This window comes from Apostichopus japonicus, chromosome 11, assembly GCF_037975245.1.
Source record: "Apostichopus japonicus isolate 1M-3 chromosome 11, ASM3797524v1, whole genome shotgun sequence".
In the NCBI taxonomy this organism is placed as follows: Eukaryota; Metazoa; Echinodermata; class Holothuroidea; order Aspidochirotida; family Stichopodidae; genus Apostichopus; species Apostichopus japonicus.
The window spans coordinates 6,298,150-6,320,200 of NC_092571.1; the positions used below are offsets into that span (position 1 = coordinate 6,298,150).

General features: G+C 36.2%; 1 protein-coding gene across 1 annotated transcript; it reads right to left on the reverse strand.

Annotated features, from left to right (window-relative positions):
* Positions 1–682: 682 nt before the first annotated feature.
* Positions 683–21,089, reverse strand: LOC139975737 (dnaJ homolog subfamily C member 11-like). Its single transcript, XM_071983854.1, has 14 exons — positions 20,703–21,089; positions 18,387–18,516; positions 17,058–17,230; positions 15,402–15,472; positions 14,868–15,039; positions 13,751–13,818; positions 13,066–13,133; positions 12,073–12,280; positions 11,407–11,523; positions 8,497–8,652; positions 7,684–7,753; positions 4,785–4,988; positions 4,010–4,139; positions 683–1,327 (listed from the first exon to the last, which is right to left on the reverse strand). Exons 1-14 carry the CDS (start codon positions 20,775–20,777, stop codon positions 1,305–1,307), a joined length of 1,665 nt encoding a protein of 554 aa, XP_071839955.1. The 5' UTR covers positions 20,778–21,089; the 3' UTR covers positions 683–1,304.
* Positions 21,090–22,051: the final 962 nt, after the last annotated feature.

Sequence of the window (22,051 nt, forward strand, 5' to 3'; positions counted from 1 at the left end):
CATAAATTAATTAAGCGAAATTTTGAATTTCTGGCCCCCTCCAAGTCACCCAGGGAAGTACCTGGGCACGAAAACCAAACTACCGAATGACTGATCCGCTCTCAACCCCAGTCCCCTTGCATTAAGACTGACTGTGTGATCATCGTCAGGTATGTGTCACTATTCCCCTCGAAAGGGAACAGATACTACACATGATCTCAGCCAAAAGGCCACATCTCTACCTTTGAAAACCTGTTCACATCACTTTTCGCGGCCAAGACTAATGCATGGTCAGAGTGAAAGACCTGCTCGAAGAAACATTGAAGTTGGTAGAGGTCAAAGGTCATTTGAAGTAAAAGTAAGTCAAAGTCTGTTGAAAATCTTGTAAACATGATAAGCCTGAAAGCCGAGCTTGATGAACTTCATACGCAGTATGTTTGTGAACTTAAGTGTGTACACGATCCATATTGTTGATTGTGTAGGGCAAAGGTCATGTGAGACCAACAGTAGTGAAATTCTGAAAATCTTGTCACATGATAAGTCAATATTTATATGACAAATGTTATGAATGTTATACTTGATATGTTGGTTCACCTCAGTGAGTGCAAACCACATCACTTCTTGGTTTCTGTTGGCTGTCAAAATGGAGGTCAAACACAGAAAATGGATGTCAAACATGAGAAAGAAAGAGTGATTACGTCTGTCATATGTATTTTCTGTTCGTAGAACACTCCAAAATGTAAAGCACTACTGTTCCCTCAAAGTCTGCTTTGAATACTTTAACATTGGATGTTAATTAAAGGCAACCATGATTAAAGAGCTGCTGGACTGTCACGCCTGATCAGTGTTTGCCAGGCAATGATAGGTTGCTTGAGGATCAATACAATTGCTTGCTTCCATTAATTGAGTGAGAGAAATACTACTCCCACCAAGTGATATCAGTCAATATCAGATTCTATGGCATAACTTGGTCATACATACAGAGCTATCAGGAAATGTGTCACTTGCTCCTTAAGGATGCTGTTCTTTCTTCCAATCCCCCCTCCCCTCCCCCCACACCCTATTAAAGAAATCGATGGAATCCGTTGGTCACAAAGGAATGCTTGTGAGACAGCTTAACGTTCCATACTTACAAACTGCAAGAGTCGTAAAAGATTTATGGACTCTTGCAGATGATTCATTTTCATGAAAGTAGTAACTCTGTCAAACTGAGGGACCATGACATACATATGTATGGCTGCTTTGTTGGCAATTCAAAAGTCACAGACATTGGGATTTCATCAACCTTACAGCATTGTAGTAATTTAAACTGCATCAGAGGGTCATCACCTTGTGTCAACCATATGAGCTGTGAAGTAAAAACAGATATGTACATTTAAAACATGAGAACAAAGTAATGAATGGTGTGAGCAAGGACACATGACTACTTTCTGACCATGAAATTACTCAAACAGTAACTGTAAAATATGGAATATGGCAAGTCATCACTCTATATTATGATATTAAAATACTATACACTGTAAACTATATCTGAATAGTTGCAATCAAACGAAAAACAAAACTAAAACGAAAAACTACTTATTGTAACCAGAGTTGGGTAACGACCTTCTCTGAGGTTACTTGCCATGTTTGGAAAATTAAGACTAGAATCCAAGTAGCCAAATTCAAAGAGAATTTTTTAAACACACATTCTATGAAACACGGTACACCCATAGAAGAAATAGTATCATGTACACACACAGTAACAAGATTTCATATTTTGATGATCAAGCAGTGTACTACCTCCACTGTGCCATAAACTGGAAAGTCCAAAAAACAATTTTAGGCTTCTTTTTGGTAAATTTAAAGCAAATATAGAACTCTGTTCCAGTTGCTCAAATAACTTGAATAAACAGCTGATCCCTAACAAAGGGGTCTTATACTCATTATGGGCAAGTTGCATACCCTGGTAACATTTGTGAACATTCTCCTTATTGAGATCATGTTTACAAAGTTTCAAGTTTTGCCATCATCTCTATTTTAAATGACCTTTGATCTCTACCAAAAACAAGAAAACTTTTGTGAGTCATTAGTACAATCAAGGATGATTGTATACACTTTGTCAAATTTACCATTCTTGCTGGATGCAGTTTGAATGATTGACCTGTACTAAACACACAAGGTAATTAGATGCTAGGGTCTGAATTAACTTTTCTATTTCAAGGGATCTTTTGAGAAATTGAAAGGCTTTTTTGTGGCTTTTGAAGGCTTACTTTTTCCCATGTGCTCTATAGTTGGAGCAAGTGTAATGTTACCAGTAGTTTTACTAGCTTAGTTGTCTATAAAATCTCAGTTGGGCCATGCCCAGTCAAGGCCGGGGCAACTCCCTAAAGTTTGGAGTCTAGTACATGTGGCCTGCTGACTCCGAGAAGAGCCGCGACTCGTTCTTCATGCAACACAATGACCGAAAAAGAATTCAGAAGAAGGCCCTTAGTACTCAGGGATCATAATTGCTTTCACACTAAAATACAAAAGTGAGAGAACTTCCTGACTTAATGCATGATACTTTTCTCCATATTATGTGTTTCACAACTAACCAAATATTAACAATGGTCATTTATCAACAATCGTTTGCCTAGCAATTGCTCAATTGCGGAAACAACAGTACAGTGTACCCTGTCATAGGACAAATATAAATGCATTTTCCATAGATTGAAATCCCCTGCTCTACAGACCGACAAAATTCTGCAAAATCACATAACTTTCTTACTACTGGAACCTGGATATTCCAAGTTTTGGCTATACAAATTCAATGAAGTTGTGACCAATTAGTCTTTTATAGCCTATAGGTTAAGAATCAAAGTGCCTTTCACACTTTTTTGTAACCCTTTTAGTAATAAACTTTTAATCATGAGGTAATTTCCAAGGTGGTTAGGCTTTATTGCGTCCTATTCTCACAATGGTTGGATAGTACTGATTTGTTGATACAGATAATTAAAAAAAGGTTTCATATCAGCTGAGCGATGCACCTTAGATCATGATCTACTTGTTGAGGGAATTTCTTACATGACATGGGTAATACTTTGCAATATGTACCATTTCTTTTGAGCGTTTAAAGATGTTTGCTGTCCTTTGATATGTGATTTTCCCAAAACACTTCAGATACTGACTCTGAGTGTAGGTTGAGTATGGGTATGATTTTGAATGCGTAAGAGATCGGCTTCATCTCAAGACAGTTGTAATGGAGAGAAACCATGGAATGTTGGTGCATGATCATTCAGTGACATACATATAAGCTATTCATGGTGTATGAACTACTGTATATTAATTTGCCAGAATATGCTAATCAATGGCCATGTTTTGTTTCTTTTCCGAATCCCCTTTATGTATCCTATAGCCACAACATACAGTAGGATATCTCTTGACACAGTCCATGATAGTTGCACATGGCTCTATACAGAGGCCACTGCACAATATCAGTAGGCGATTTGATTGATGCTCTGCAAGTGGACCATAGCCTCTAATGGTGAAACAGGGATCACTTTTACCAGATGTATTTACAGTGCTGCCAGATACTCACTATGGGAAAGCCACCTGCAAAGGATGCCATGTATCAACAACTTGTCCCCCCCTCCCCCCCCCAACTCTTGAGATAGCAAGTTTACATGAATTTCAGTTTTGGCCTCACTTTACTATAGACCTATTGACATGCAGATATAGATTTATTGCTGCCTACAGTAAGTAACAAGCCAAAGTTCAATACACTGAAATGTTAGGAGACTTCACACACACACCCTCACATACATGCTATAATGACGGTAAAGGTACCTTTGCTTTAGATTGCCTTAATATGCAGTATGTATGGCATGGAAATAACCTCACTCCTTTCATAGATGATGTAGCATTAAGGGCCCTGTTGAAGATGTCACATCAACGACTTTATACTTCATTACTTATAGTATTATGATAACAAATAATTAAATTGTGAGGTAAAACTAACACACAGTAAAGAATACCTGTGGGTCCAGAGATGAATTATTAAAGCACTTACATTGCTTGGGTATTCTCAGAGGCTCATTGTCTTGTACTGTGCACTCGTGTAGTTTCCCTCTAAAATAATAACGTACTTTAAGACTTTTGTCTTCACCAATGCATGGATCATAGAATCCTGGCAAGCTGGTCTGAAATGAAAATTATATTATTAGAGAAAAATGGAAATGCATAGACATGTTAATCTTATCAAAGGGATAACTCTCGAAACAATTCATGCCTGTTGTTTGCGATAAGGATCATTCGTGCCTCCATGAACTTTTTGTTCTTAAATTCTTAGTAAATATGAAAATTATGTATACTTAAATTCAATTGATACTTTCTCACATTAGATATAAACATTATTTGTCTATGTACAATCTGTTAAACTTTAAGAATTATGCACAAAAGTTCAGCTTAAATGTTCATTTTGACATTGAAGAGCAAACAAATATAGCACAGTATTAAATTCATATACTCAATGAAGTTACAATAAATGATTGCCATATGTGCAGCAACAAACATTCATCCAGATTGCAGAAATATTAACATTAAACTGATGTGTTGTTCTTAAAATAATTTAATTATAAGTTATTTATGGATAACCGGCACGGAAGTACTGAGTCTCAACTCATATTTCCTGCAAATACATAACATAAAAAAATGTATCTATGTTTTATAAAGTAATGGAGAAGTATTCAGAACTAAAGAAATCACTCCCTGGTGATTAGTACAACTTAATTGCATTGACAAAAATGACATAAATATTTGAATATTTCTACCAGCAGTTGCTCTACCTTTGATACATCTGTGAGCAGTAGCTTAGAGTCCTTCACTTGACATTGTAGTGGTATGGTTACATCAATAACACTAATGTTATCTGGTCCATCTGCAGTGACATCTGAAACTAATTTGCCGTACCAGGCCTTCTCAAGAATCAAGCCTTGCCTGGAAGTTTCAACTTCTCTGTTCCTTTGAACTACATCTTGCATAAGCCTTATCTGAAAAAGAGCATGAAAGTATACCCTATCAGTGAAGGAAGATTGCATGGGCTACAGAGGGTATATAAATAGAGTATGTAAGTAAACCCTATCAGTAAAGGAAGATTGCATGGGCTACAGACAGTATATAAATAAGAGTGTGTAAGTATACCCTATCAGTGAAGGAAGATTGCATGGGCTACAGACAGTATATAAATAAGAGTGTGTAAGTATACCCTATCAGTGAAGGAAGATTGCATGGGCTACAGAGGGTATATAAATAGAGTATGTAAGTAAACCCTATCAGTGAAGGAAGATTGCATGGGCTACAGAGGGTATATAAATAGAGTATGTAAGTAAACCCTATCAGTGAAGGAAGATTGCATGGGCTACAGAGGGTATATAAATAGAGTATGTAAGTAAACCCTATCAGTTAAGGAAGATTGCATGGGCTACAGAGGGTATATAAATAAGAGTGTGTAAGTATACCCTATCAGTGAAGGAAGATTGCATGGGCTACAGAGGGTATATAAATAGAGTATGTAAGTAAACCCTATCAGTGAAGGAAGATTGCATGGGCTACAGACAGTATATAAATAAGAGTGTGTAAGTATACCCTATCAGTGAAGGAAGATTGCATGGGCTACAGAGGGTATATAAATAGAGTATGTAAGTAAACCCTATCAGTGAAGGAAGATTGCATGGGCTACAGACAGTATATAAATAAGAGTGTGTAAGTATACCCTATCAGTGAAGGAAGATTGCATGGGCTACAGAGGGTATATAAATAGAGTATGTAAGTATACCCTATCAGTTAAGGAAGATTGCATGGGCTACAGAGGGTATATAAATAGAGTATGTAAGTATACCCTATCAGTTAAGGAAGATTGCATGGGCTACAGAGGGTATATAAATAGAGTATGTAAGTAAACCCTATCAGTTAAGGAAGATTGCATGGGCTACAGACAGTATATAAATAAGAGTGTGTAAGTATACCCTATCAGTGAAGGAAGATTGCATGGGCTACAGAGGGTATATAAATAGAGTATGTAAGTAAACCCTATCAGTTAAGGAAGATTGCATGGGCTACAAACAGTATATAAATAAGAGTGTGTAAGTATACCCTATCAGTGAAGGAAGATTGCATGGGCTACAGTCAATATATAAATAGAGTATGTAAGTTTACCCTATCAGTGAAGGAAGATTGCATGGGCTACAAACAGTATCAAAACAGAGTATGTAAGTATACCCTATCAGTGAAGGAAGATTGCATGGGCTACAGACAGTATATAAATAAAATAGCTACTGAATGCATTGCACGGTTTTCCCTGATCTGTACTTGACTGTAACACTCCTGAGCTACTAAATTTATGCATTGGACGGTTTTCCCTGATCTGTAATTGAATGTAACACCACTGAGCTACAGAATGTACTGCATGGATGCCACTGATTAATAGCTTCATACAAATGACAAGCTCCACAAACTTCTCAACCTCACTATTGGTATATGCGCATGCGATGTGTGAAATCTGACAATGTTATCTCATGATATCACTGTTTATACAAAGCTCAACATGTTCATTTGCTTACTGTCTATGACCTTTGATCTCATAAAAGAAAAAGAATGATTACCACAAGGGTATTATATTGTAAAGAATGTAACTTTAGGGAATGCACACTGTTACAATTTTGGAATTCCATAAACAATTTTATCATGTCCAGTTCTATCTGAACCTGGCAAGTCATGACTTTACTAGTAGATAAGGAATCTGTCAGTCACATGCAGGCTTGAGTTATCCATGTTACATTAGCACAGACCATTACAAAAGTGTTCAGTCAAGTGTGTCAGTCCCAACTTGGTCAGTGCTGAACTTGGTACCTTGTATTACTAAGGTACATTATTATCTTTTGTTTACATGCAATGCTCATTTTAAAAAGTCAGCAACCATGTAAAGTGGTTACTGCAAGATGCCTGAGGTCATAAACCTGTGTGATATGTCTAAACATGGCTTTAGATGCTCTACAGAGATGTGTGCTTAATGCACAGATTGTTGGGTTAGAGAGTTTTACAAGCCAAGGTGTCATACACACACATGCAAGCTATCACCATCCAATAGGTTAATTTTGCTATCCTAAGGAATAAAGAATGAACCTTCTATTCCCTGTACTTAGTATTGCTGCATACCAAGTATGACATCTATCCAAGTTGCCATATTCAGAAACACAATTTCATGCTGGCTTCCTACAAAATTTGACATCCAATGCGGACACAACCACATATGTATGAGGAATCATAACTGGAACAGTAGCAGTTATCATTAAACCAGAGCAAAGAAAAATAAACCATCTCCAATGCGAGCGCAACCACATATGTATGAGGAATCATGACTGGAACAGTAGCAGTAATCATTAAACCAGAGCAAAGAAAAATAAACCATCTCCAATGCAGACACAACCACATATGTATGAGGAATCATAACTGGAACAGTAGCAGTTATCATTAAACCAGAGCAAAGAAAAATAAACCATCTCCAATGCGAACGCAACCACATATGTATGAGGAATCATGACTGGAACAGTAGCAGTTATCATTAAACCAGAGCAAAGAAAAATAAACCATCTCCAATGCAGACACAACCACATATGTATGAGGAATCATAACTGGGACAGTAGCAGTTATCATTAAACCAGAGCAAAGAAGAATAAACCATCTCACCTCTGTTTCTGCTTCTTGTTTTCTTCTTTCTCTCTCAGCCGTATTACTTGCTCGTTGCTTTTCTAATTCACTAAAAAAATATATATATATATATTTATATATTGATCCATGCAACCAATCATAAATATTTATCTGGGATCAGCTGATGACCCAAGCTTCAAAAAAGTCTGGAGCAACGAGAAGCATGAATTCAAAAATACATTAGGACCACATAATACATCCGAAGTTCTCAAGTACTTTTGCTTTTTGCAAATTGAAAATGATATCTTTGAGAGGCTCGAAGTGGCCTGCAGACCGCCTATTTTATAATCCCTTTATAAGCTGTGCTGTAAAAATGCAAGCTTTGTTTCACTGTAATCAACCTTTATATTTATATCACATAATTTATTGTCTATTTGTGATTCGTCTCAGTGATAAGGATTTCAAGGGATAGTTCCAAACTTGATGGCTCCTTCTATTGCTAAGATTGTGCACAAATTTGTGATGCCATAAATGGGCAACAAATCAAAGCTGTCATTGTATGTCACAGATGCAATAAGGACACCTCCATAATAGTAATCATTCATTGATGTGACGAATTTACTTGATCACACCCTTACATATATGCAGTAGCAGGTTTGCCCATATATGGCATACTACGAATTATTGCACGGTGCATTCAAATGATGCATTTCCTAATAATAAGATAAACTGCAATATTTTCTATCTAAACCAAGGAACAAGGCATGCAGATTGGATCAGTGGGATTTCCTTCACAAACCCTGTATTACATAAATGTTAAATCTCAGCCCTTTGATCTATTAAAGTAATTACCTTTCCTTCTGCTTCTTCAAGAATGGTGTCACAATGACAGCTTTGACAAAGAAATATATTGCTATAGGTGCTAGGGTTCCATATAAAATTGCCTGAGGACAAATTTCTTGAGAGAGGTGGACTGGAAATAGGAAAACCTGGTTGGCTCGAACCAGTCTGTGGATATATGAAGAGAATAAAACACATTACAATGAGAACACAAGATGGCAAACCATGGAGTTGCAGATCTCATCTCCTTCATGACTATACCCTGGCATCCTAACTTTGCTAAACAGTATGCCATTTCTTCACACAGTTAGTTTGCACTTAAACAGACTTACAGTGTAGGAGTTTGCGACACTTTTTCGCAAAGCATAGGCCACTTTGACCTACATTGACCTTGAACTGTAGCAACCATGTAAGTTCTATTTTAATATTTGTCTGATAATTCTCTACACATATTGTGGTTTAATGATATTTCCTACATGTTGACAAGCAGAAAAAAGGCTGAAACCCAATGTATATTAACCTCTGACATCATCAATCATGCAGGCACAACTTTAAATGATCAGGCACCTACACACTAAGTTTGAACATGATCGAACATACGGTTTAGGAGTTTGCGACACACCTCTTCTAAAATTTTAGACCATTTTGACCTACAGTACATTCCACTTTGACCTTAACCCTTAAGAACCACTATTTTAAAATGCATGTCCCATTATTCTCTACATTTCTTATGGTTTAATGATTTTCAAACATACTGACTAGCAGGTAATGGTTAGAAAAGTTAACCGGGTATTTGACCTTTGACATCACAATCACGCAGGTATGAGTTTTGGCACCTACCCACCAGCTTTGAACGTTATCATACTTGGAATTTAGACCAAATTAACGTTTGACTCCGACCCTTAACATTTAAATCTGTCCTATTTTAATAATTGTCCCATCATTCTTGATATATCATGTGGTATATTGACCTTTTTTTATAAGTGGACAAGCAGAAAATGTCTAAAAACCAATTTTTAGGTTTCTTGACATTTGACATCATATATCATGCAAGCATGATGTTATATGGTCATGCACCTACTCATCAAGTTTGAACTTGATCAGACTAACGATCTAGGAGGAGTTTGTGACACACTTATTGCTCACACACACTTCCTGACATTTCTGATGTGGGGTGAAGTACAATATCTCATCTCCCTATACATTACATGTATGATGTAGGGAGATGAGATAAGAATACAAGAAAAACCAAATGAATTGTGTCCCAAACACTAGTACTTCAAAAGAAATATTTACTGATGATGGAATACAGTCTCCTTTTCCAAATGTTCATATAATATCATAAGATTGGACTACAAAAGCATTCACCATAGATGTATCTAAGCCTACAAAACATCTAATTCAAGAGGAATTACTGTCAGGGAGTGGGTGAGGAGGGTTGACAAGGGAGGAGACTCCAGATGGATTCCATTTACATGAGTGACCTGAAAAGAACACCTCCATTGATGATCTAATTAGCTGCTCCTTGACATTCAGGCATTCCCTTATTGATGTGCACTGTTATCATACAGTGTGATGTACCTTGAGGCTTAATCAAATAAGTGGAGCTTAAGACTACATGTCTGTTCAAGCGATGGCACAAAGTCTGCTTGCGAGATATAGCCATGAATTGCAACCAATCTTATGTTTTCACTGCAATATTCTCCAGAAGACCTCTGACATATATCCTGTACTGTGTCATAAATTCCTAAATTGATGGGCAATATTATAATACACGGTGATAGAAAAGCAACCTTCCTGAGGCTCTACCTTAATTTTGAAGTTGAGATGGTGTGTTCAGAAATGACACATGTGCTGCAACCAAGTTTCATTTACACTGGAACATGGTCAAGATGACCTCCAACCTACAGTATTTTTCGCTGCTGTTGATTGTGCCACTTCACAAACTGACTTGTTCAGATCTAGCTTGCTAAAAATGTGAGCCAACCTTTATGAAAGCTGCAGGTTGGAATCATTCTTCCTTTTGGTTGCTAATAACTTCATATGACCTCTGACAACAAAGGGTTAGGGGGGTTAGGTACAATTTATTTTACCCCATTAGTAACTGTACTTACATTGGTTGAATTAAATTAAAGCTCACCCTACCAAGATGATCTGTTTAAAACATTGCACATTTTTTCCAAAATGATCTAAAAAATTATGCACTTACCTCATACTCTTGAACAACTTATGCACCCAATCCCTTGCTATACTCCATTGGTTATGCAAATTGAACTAAAAACTATAAGGCTTTGGTTCTCATTATGAAGACACCTGATATAGGCTGTAAGATTAATCTCAAATTCCCTGTTTGATATATCATGTTTATTAGGTTTTCAAGGCTTTGACCTCTGATGACCTCAACTGGCTTTTGACCTCTATAAAAACAAAACAGCTCATCTTCTAAATATGGGGCCACCACATCCTAATTTGAGGTACACCCAAGATTCCATTCTGGAGATATGTTGAAGAGATTTGAATCTTTGACCTCTGATGACCCCTTTAATCAAGTATAGTTTTATTGAACTCTAAGTGGAGAAACCACAGACAAATTTTGTAATAACATTTTCCCTTCTCAAGTTGTTGGTTTTAACAATTGACCACAAATGAACTTTGATCTTCACTATAACCAATCCATGTTCTCAAATCAATACGAGGCATCCTCATACAAACTTGAGGTTCATCCAAGTTTCCCTTCTTGAGATTGTAAACAATAGAATGTACACAAAGGCAGTATAAACCCAGTGATACCACTAAATAAGCTGCTTCATATTTTCACCAACCAGAGAGGCTTTGGGACAAGGTTGCACAGATGCTCAGCAGGGAATAAGAAACTGAAAAGTAGCATCATCTACAGCTAAACTCAGAGAAGAATAAACTAACCTTATCTTGAGGGTTACACCCATAGGAACTCCTACAGCAATCTTTGCTCCTAATCTGCTGTGAGTCGATACCTTCTTGTCTCCTCCGTATTCTATGTAGGTACCAAAGACACTAGCTCTGTAGAACAACAGAAAGGGCAAAGAATGGTTCACCTGTCCACAAAATCATCTCACATTAATAGGCAAGTATCATACTACAATTGGTATGAATTTTTTCATTTTGTTTGTTTATGAGTCAATACCAGTTCCTTGGGGTAGTTTTATGAGGACTACTGCATGACCCTCTTATGGGAAAGTAATATTGGACTAAGTGAACTGGCAAACCATCATACTGCAACCTCTTGTGCTTGCAGGCTTGTACCAATATTGATCTTTGTAGGATTCTGGCTGCATTCTTTACTACTTCAAACTATGCACTGCTCTTATAAACAATACATTCATGAATCAACTTTAATAGAACCATTTGTCACATGTTTATTCAAACAGGAAGTAAAACAAACAAACAACAAAGTATTTAAGGTAAGTGCTTCGATTAAGTACAATTGTGGGGATGTCTTAAATCTTTTCCTAATATAACTCAAAGTATTTCTAATTGGTAGCAGTCAAAACTTTCTTGATCTGCTCCGCAAGTTTCTATTAGTTCTGATTTGTACTCTGTGACACTTACTTGATTGTTCCAGTCAATTGTGCATCATGTCCCGGAAACTTCTGAGTGTATGAGGCAAGTACAAATGTGTTTGGTAATCCAAGCTGTATCTGTCCAGTGAAACGGTTACTGCTAGTGTCCCTCATTACAGTGGCATTCATTGAAGATTGCATACCCCACTTCCAGGTCAAATATCCAACAGTCTGTTTGTCTAATTGACGGCTAGCCACTGTGCCAAAAAAAATATAATCAAAATAAGGAGAAAGAAAAGAAACAAAGGTTCCAAATGTTTCTGGGTAACAGCACTTTATTACTGATGCATAAACCACTTGTATATAACCAACGACAATATTCTTACATAAACAGGCACAGTAATCCATTGTTACTTTGATGAGATGCCATTTGACAATAGTCATCACAAACACATTCTACCAATCACATTGTCTTGTTACAAAATGTTAAATTTTGTGGCAAATGTTTATTTCCCTGATATTTCTGGTACTTCCATTAATCATCTCCATCCATTGATGATAGCTCATCTCAGGCACCTGATCACCCTTTCAAATACTTGTTGTGAATGAAGTTGCAGCTTTTGAAAATCAATGACAAAACTAATATTTCCCAGTACACACATTTAAAATGTAACCAAATTAAAATGGCCAAAAACACTTTACAACGACTCCTTCAGGTCAAGAACTCTGGTTCCTGCAAGGTTTCAATATGTGAGGCAACATTTCACCCTTTGCCAGCCGTGTGCTAAAAGGTACACTAGTAATGGCATATCCGTGTACAAACAAAGTTTTCAGAAAAGAGGTCTTACAAATTTTCAGAAAATCTAACCGTACAATTATATTATACCTTTGAAAAGAGTAATTGAGAAACATTAGTATGAACATTAGTAGGAAGTATGAAATTGCCCTTCCCCATGAGCAAATGTAGTAAAAGCAATATTTGAAAAAATAGTTGAAACAATAATGAATAACTAGGCTGAGAGTATAAGAGAAGGCATCTCACCTGTGACCAGTCCTGGAGCAATCAAGCCATTCCCACCCACCTGACATATTCCACTGCAAGTCACAAAGCTAAGCAAGATACAAAGAGAGAACATTACATGTATTCAACTTCTTTAATTGTACACAAATCTGTACCTCAAAATGCAGCTAATATACATTCAAATGTATCAGATCTATATATTCCCTTTGTTCTTGACAAATTCATGCCTAAAGCTTACTCATGTTTTTATATTTGAATTCAATTGAATTTTACTAGTTTCTAGTATAAATATGTATACATATCATAAAAGGGATCGTACACTGTGACAAATTGAGAGACACCATTTTATAAATTAATCAACTTAAATCAATAAAGAAAATGGAAAAGAGCCCAAAAAGTGTTCACCTCAAAAGTCATACTATTCTAAAAAATTCAGATTGAATACATAGAGCTGCGTGGAATACAAGGAAATTCTTAAAGAGTGTTTCTCTGATTGTGGTAATTCTGTTTGGGCAGTGAACTTCTAAACACAGTTGTTGTCTGGTGATAGTATTTTATTTGATTGTGGTTATTCTGTCTGGGCAGTGAACTTCTAAACACAGTTGTTGTCTGGTGATAGTATTTTATTTGATTGTGGTTATTCTGTCTGGGCAGTGAACTTCTAAACACAGTTGTTGTCTAGTGATAGTATTTTATTATGACAAACCTTCTCCTTGATATATTGTGGAAGACTTTCAGAGCCAGGACAGGACCAGTGCCAGCTGAAATTGAACACTGAAAATCCAAAATAAAAATGGATAGTAAATAGAAAACAGGCTTTCAATCTTTTGATTTAAAGTGCTTCACAGCAATCTCTTTTCTATGTCAGGCCTAAATGCATTCATCTCCAAAATGCATCTAAGTTATATTAGGTACCGACAGGATGATATGGTCTGTGGAAGCACAATGACCATTTAACAAAGCAAGTTCAAATAAGCAAGATAGTGACCTCCACAAAAAAACGATAAGCTTCTTGTACTCAATGTGATACTCCTACATGCCGAATATGAAATTGGTCCGACCTTTTCTTCTTCAGACATCGAGTTTACAAGCTGGGCGTCACAAACACACACACACACCATCATGAATGCCAAGGTTATGATTATCATCAAAAGCTAACAATTTAGTTATGTATTTGGCCTTTTGGGAATTTTGGAATATCATTTTGCGAAGTGTTCCTATTTGTGTAACATCCTTTGAGTTTTTATGCTGACACAGACTGACAAAGCCAGTCTTCTAGTACCTTCCACACATGGTTCACTTTATAGTCCCTTCAGTATGAACCATACACAAACACTACCAAGTCTCTGCTCTTGTTATGTTCATCTTATTTCAATACCTTACCACTTGTGTCGTATCACTCCCACTTCCATATAATCAAACTGGCTGAGCTCCTGTCAATACATTGCCAAACCCCAAGCCAAGTTATGGCAAAATAGAGTGTGTGTAGTTGAAGTTTAGTTTGAATATTGTATTCAATACATATGATAGAAAATGTTACTGTTTAAGCCACTGAAGGTTGTACAATGCATTTGAGAATGTTAATGTCTTAATACTGTTGTTATAGTGATGTCATACTTCCTAGAGTGATGAAAGTCAACAGAAAACAGTGCATCAACAAAAAGTGTAAAGAATACTGGATACAATTAACATCACACCATACAGGTAATGCTAACTTTATGATTAAAAGCGGTGCATATCTTATCTACAAGTGTAGTTCTTTATTAATCTTACAGGATATGGAAGTGGAGAGTTTCAAGCAGAATAGCAAAAACAAAACTTACCTCACCCCACGTCTTACTAGACAAGACACTTCTACAGGAGGCCGAGACATTTCCTGTGCCATTTCCATTTTGTGTGGAGAGTGTGCCTGAGAATGTAGCTGTTTCCGAGACTGTCAGTGGTGCATCAATAGACTGATGTATAGACATATTCTTTACCTCAATATGAGGAATGCTATTGACAATAAAGGAAAGAAATGAAGTATACTACATCAAATATTATGGCTGAAACTTTGGTAAAATTTTTCACAGCAGCCACAAAGGGAAAACTAATAGATAACTTATGAGCACATAGATAAGTGAACATTTAAGTGAACAGTTTCACACAAAATGTCATAATTTCCGGATGATGTTTGCTTCAATTGAATATGTGGGAGGGGTTGCAGAGCAAGTTTCAACATTACATTACATAATGACTTTTACACTGTAAAGGCTCCTGTTTTTTTTTAAATGTTTCATAATTAAATGGTCTGATATTGATGAGATGACCTAACATGCTTGACAAGAATGAATTATTTAAACTATAGTGTTACATACAAGTCTTCATCTTCATCATAGTGATAGCTGTCAAAGAGTTCTGTAGCATCGATGCCTACTGTGACCGAACCCTGTTAGATAGATGCAAGTACATTAAATGAACATCAACTTTTGTTATGTCAGATTGAATGCATATGTGACTAATGTGAGGGGAGATTTGCAGTAAGCACTTGCAAGACATCTGAACCATTAGGCAAGATGCCACACAATCACATGATCTATTGAAACTTTGAGAGGATATTAATTGTTGAACCTTGGTATGTTAATGAGCAGAGCAAGTGATATTTTATATGTGATAGATGATCTGTTAAATCCTAAAGTCAGAGACAATATTATATACAATAAAACTTGCATTAGCCAGACATGGCAAGACAAGAGGAAAAATAATTGCATAATGGAGCTTTGTACCTTGAAGTGTAGTTTGGTGTTATAATGGATCGTAAAAGTACTACAATTACATTATCAAATGACTTCAAGTTTTCAGAGTTTTGCATTTTACAATTATTTGTGTTTGTGTTATAACATGCTCAAGTTTGAATATAGCAACCAGATTTATATTCCAGGATAAAAGGAAACCAGATATATATTCCAGCATTAAAGGAAACCAGATTTATATTCCAGCATAAAAGGAAACCAGATATATATTCCAGGATAAAAGGAAACTAGATTTATATTCCAGAATAAAAGGAAACCAGATTTATATTCCAGTATAAAAGGAAACCAGATTTATATTCCAGAATACAAGGAAACCAGATTCATATTCCAGCATTAAAGGAAACCAGATATATATTTCAGGATAAAAGGAAACTAGATTTATATTCCAGAATAAAAGGAAACCAGATTTATATTCCAGTATAAAAGGAAACCAGATTTATATTCCAGAATACAAGGAAACCAGATTCATATTTCAGCATTAAAGGAAACCAGATATATATTCCAGGATAAAAGGAAACCAGATTTATATTCCAGCATTAAAGGAAACCAGATTTATATTCCAGCATTAAAGGAAACCAGATATATATTCCAGGATAAAAGGAAACCAGATATATATTCCAGGATAAAAGGAAACCAGATTTATATTCCAGAATAAAAGGAAACCAGATTTATATTTCAGGATAAGAGGAAACCAGATATATATTCCAGGATAAAAGGAAACCAGATTTATATTCCAGAATAAAAGGAAACCAGATATATATTCCAGGATTAAAGGAAACCAAATCTATATGCCAGGATAAAAGGAAACCAGATGATCCAGATCTTTATTCCAGCATAAAAGGTTCAGATAATCTAGGTTTACATAACAGGGCTCAAAATTAACAGTCGTCAGATACGACCGAAATCACATCGGACAACTTAAAACCCTGCTTAGGTTATCCGACGGAAAACTAGCTTACAGTATTTGCCGAAAGTGTTCAACATTTAGAACAAACCTTGGAAAATCCCTATTCTTTCAAAATATCATTTGATATCAAATAAACCTTCAAGTTTACGAACATAACATTACCTGAAAGAAATTCATGGAAATTGATAAAATTACAGATAATTATGATGTTTGTGAAATTCCTTTGATCTTACATGTTGACAGTATTCCAAGATGAATTTTAAGGAACTAGATAAAATTATGGAAGGACAGAGGATGGAAAAAAAGACTCTTACTCTAGGATTGGTACTCTGTTGAAGCTTTCTCTCTGCATTCTCTTTTTGCAATCTCTGATATTCTTCAATTATCTCTGCCGGAGTCCTTGTACGAGGGACCACCTGCCAATCTGCTTCAAGGCCTTTCTTACCGTAGACATCATAAATGGCTCGCTTTTCTGGCTGACTTAAAACTGACATAAAAATGGAAACAAAGTTCTTAAATCCAAGTGTTTTCTTACATATTTCAGTGAGAAGTTTAATATGGTGGCTACGAAATGAAATGTTTACCGACCTTTATTCCATATACAGACAGGGTAGTACCAATTATAATCATTGTGTTCCATACATAAAACCATGATGTTGTGATGAAAGTTGTTGAGAAGTGAAATACTTCACATCAACATCAAAGTTATCTAAAACAGCTTGCCTGGTTATGTTTGTGACACCAAACTGATTGGTCAGACGTTGCTATGCTTCTGGAAAGTACTTTCAAGCAATTATACATTAATATTTGTTGGACATGTGTAGAAAGCTTACAGAAACACAACTTACAAGTAATAACTGAAAAACTCACTTATGAGTTTTATGCAAGTCAATTATAATAGAAAATAAATCTTAAGTTTCACAATAAGCCTTGTATGCAGTTTTCCATTTATCTTAATGATAATTACTGTATTAAGTATGTATAATATATAAAGAGGCATATCATTTACTAAGTACTCATTAACTACTCATTGTACAGTGCTATGTACTACTCTTTTACTACTCATTGTACAGTGCAGTACAGTACAGAACAGTGTACTACTCATTTACTGCTCATTGTACTGTGCAGTGCAGAACAGTGTACTACTCATTTACTACTCATTGTACAGTGCAGTGCAGTACAGTGTACTACTCATTTACTACTCATTGTACAGTGCAGTGCAGTACAGTGTACTACTCATTTACTACTCATTGTACAGTGCAGTGCAGTGTAAGTACTACTCATTTACTGCTCATTATACAGTGCAGAACAGTACAGTGTACTACTCATTTACTACTCATCGTATAGTGCAGTGCAGTGCAGGACAGTACAGTATAGTGTACTACCCATTTAATACTGATTGTACAGTGCAGAACAGTACAGTAAACTACTCAATTTACTACTCATTGTACAGTGCTGTACAGTGCAGTACAGTGTACTACTTATTACTCATTGTACAGTACAGTGAAAGTACTACTCATTTACTACTCATTGTACAGTGCAGTACAGTGTACTACTCATTTACTACTCATTGTACAGTACAGTGTAATTACTACTCATTTAATACTGATTGTACAGTACAGTGTACAGTACTAATCATTTACCTGTGTATGCTTCTTGGACCTTTGTAAAGATTGCTTTAGCAGCAGCTTTGTCCTCCTCTGATTCATGCTTATCTGGGTGATAAAACATGCAAAGCCTGCGATAGGATGATTTCAGTTCCTCATCATTTGCCTGTTAAAGATTATTAATAACTAATAATTACCATTATTATAATAATATTTAACTGCTGCCTCCATCATAAAGCCAAAGCTACTGTAAGTTGGTTGCATTCATATTTTCTAACTTTCAACAACCAGGAATATGCCACTTTGGTAAGGAACAATGATCAAACTTACCTCCAAATATCAGCGCTCAGAAAATCGTCACTTAACATAGAGTGATGCTTGTCATTCCTCCCCCCCCATTGGGGGGGGCCCTCCCCAACTCTCTTACAAACTTGGGAGAATTTGCTTCAAACAATTATTTGACTGTATTCTTTTAACTTAACATGTTACAAATTATTCAAAATTCCATGATGCAAAATGAAAAACTGCTTAGTATAGAATGGCAGCCCTTTGTACAGTCTACTGATGCTAACTTTAAATATATATTTGATGTAGTTCTTCTGTTCCTTTAATAAACACATATTTTGTCAGCACATTGTAAACCTGTAGTGCAGTCACCATTCAACCACTGAAAATGTTGTTGATGTTTTGACAAAAAGTCAACTTATCAGACAGCTATGGATAGCAGCTAAATTGGTTTAACCTTCTTAACAAACTTGTATACTTTGCAGATTGGCAGTTCATGTGGCCTAATAAGGCTAATAAATAAATGAAAAATAACATCAGACATTAGCCTACATCTGCTCTGCAGAAATAGCTGGTAAACACACTGAGGTCAATTTCTGTGATACAGTCTTGGTGATTGACAAATGAGACCAAGACAGACACCATGTGTGCAAATTATGTTATAAAATAACCCCAGTGGCAGATGGAAATAGGACAGTGGTACTGTACATGTGTTCTAAATGCAGGGAACATAAGATTATAGGGTCATTTGAAGTTTAGACAAAGTTTCTGCTTAATGTAAGCTGCTATACTTATCATGGAAAGGTCCACAAAGGAGGCATGGTGACTCCTAGCCTTATTTGGGTATCAGTTCCTGCATTCCATGTTTGGAACACTGCCCCTATGAACCTACCAGATATTGCTTGTAGTTAGGTAATTCACTAGTGTTACATGATGTTGTTCACACAATGATTGCACCTGTGCAGTTCTATACATGGAGTTCAAATACAATATCCATGAGCATGGAAAACGTACCACTATCTCACTTCCTTTTTTGTTTATATGTTAAAGTGATCATATTCATACTCTTCAAAACATTTCTTCCTTATTTGATAACTAGTGTTCATCCAGAGCAGGTTACAGGATATTCTAAAGCTAGTTTTCAAAAAGAACGTTTCTAGAGGTCTTTACTTTCCAAATTGTTCTCAGGCATTCTAAATGAAAGCATAAGATGGCTGAATGTCCCAGTTGTACTTGCAAGAAGTGTGAATGGGTTTAATAATGCTTTGGACAAGCACTTGAAGCATTGTAATCGGGTCTTAGTGCTGTGTCTTCAGTTTTTTTATTTTCTTCTATATAGGGTCCTTGATGATGACTTGGGTGTCTCTCCTGATCCTTTTTTCTACTTAACTTAACTAACTGAACTTTCTTTATTATCATTTAATGTCAGTCGACATGGAGAGCCACTATCATGGAGTGTCCGAAATTCGATCAACTTACGATTCAGTGCCAACAGGCAAAATGTTTTGATTGTTATTACAGTAGGACTAGGCTTTAACTCTGACAACATTAAATTTATGAAAAAATGAATTTAGTATGAAGGAAATTTGACCAATTAGGCCTCATCTACCCATCGGAAGGCTTGTCTAAGCTACTGTAGCACTATACGTAGTACTGTGGAGCTGACCCTGTAGAGCTAAGCCTAGCCTAAGGCTATATAGGCCTAGGCCTATTTGATTGATGCAAGTGTTATTTGTAGTGATGTGCTTGATGTTCATGTGTGGATGTTTTGGACTGATATGCGTTAACATGGTACCTGCTGAAAGATCTACGAGGTGTGCGAAGTGAGGACCCGAACGAAATTGGGACCACATACTATTACTTAGGCCTGGGCATATCAGCATAGCCTAGGCCTAGTCAGCTAGCTTAGGCCTAACGTTACACAACTTGGGAATAGGAGGCCTAAGCCTACAGGTTTGGAATGCGGTAAATGTCACGTCGACTTGACAAATAGAAAGCTACGCGAACCTGATGAAGCTAAATTCGCAAATAAATTTTTATTTAAACGGAATACAATGATTACTTTACCTCTTTACGAACGTTTAATATCGCATAGAAATCTTCCTCTGTCTTGGCATCATCGTCGCTAACGGGGGCAGCCATTTTGTTTTAATGTGAATTGCCCAGATCCAACTATTACCAATCGGCTATTTTTCAACGCAGTCGAACAGCCTGCAGACTACTTAATTACAAAAAGATGTGGTGCAGACCTAGTATACATAGTCAGACCGACCTGTGAACTTTTCATTTTATCGCATGTTTGCCGGTATTTAAGGCATTATCACACTCTCCTTTTTTAAGTGTTAATGCGTTAATCCATTTTGCGACTAGAAATAATCCATGAGTAAGCTTTAGTCGAGTCATTAACGTGGAGAAAATCGACTATGTTTTTCGGGAAGTTATCGTCTCAAAGGATTCCTGGTGACAGGCAATGTGAATCTAATATTGAAGAGACAAAAAATTCCACACTGCTAGTTGAAGACTCCATCTAAGTATCTACCCCTTACTCAAGATATGGTTGATTGAATGCAACCTATTTGACTGACACACTAGGAGCCTGGTCTGATATGTCATGAATTTTGGGCAAATTCATTACTGAATTGGGCTATTATAATCTTCTTGTTGATTTACGGATTACAGGCTTAATGATTCCTTGCAAACATTACAAGAGAATGTTTGAAATTTTGACTACTGTTACCAGCAAGATGTTTGCACTCATATTTACCCATGGATTATTAAGTTCATCCTAGTTGTATACTTTACAGGTATTGCATATCTTACTAGGTTTTCAGATTTGTTGACCTGAAATGACCATTGAACTCTACATAAAACATTAACGTCTTTTAAGTTACTTAGGTAAATCTGTATACAAAGACGTATGAAGGTAATTATGTTTTCATTTTGGAGTTTTTGCAATTGAAAAGTATTGACATGTTGACCGCAAATGACCAGTAAAGAACTTTAACTCCTTCAAAAAGAAATAGAGTTAATTAAGATGGATGCACATACCAAGAATGAACTTAATCCAAGAATTGTTTATGGAGTTATCAGATATTCAAACTTTGACCTCTGTTCACCTAAAATATCCTCTGACCGACATAAAGGACACTGTTCTTGTATTCACTGTGCGCACACTGGATCTATATACCAAGTTATCACGATTATAAGGTTTTCCGACTTTGACCTCTGTTGGCCTCAAGTCACCTTTAACTTCTCCATAAAGAACGATCTTTGCCCTCAGGCAAATCCAATTATATGAAGTTCAGTCAAGTGTAAGTTTTGAAGTTGTTGCATTTAGCCAAGCTGTAATCTTTTACTTATTAAGTCTACAAGGTTTCAAGGCTTTACCAGGAATAAACTTTAACTACAATGTATTG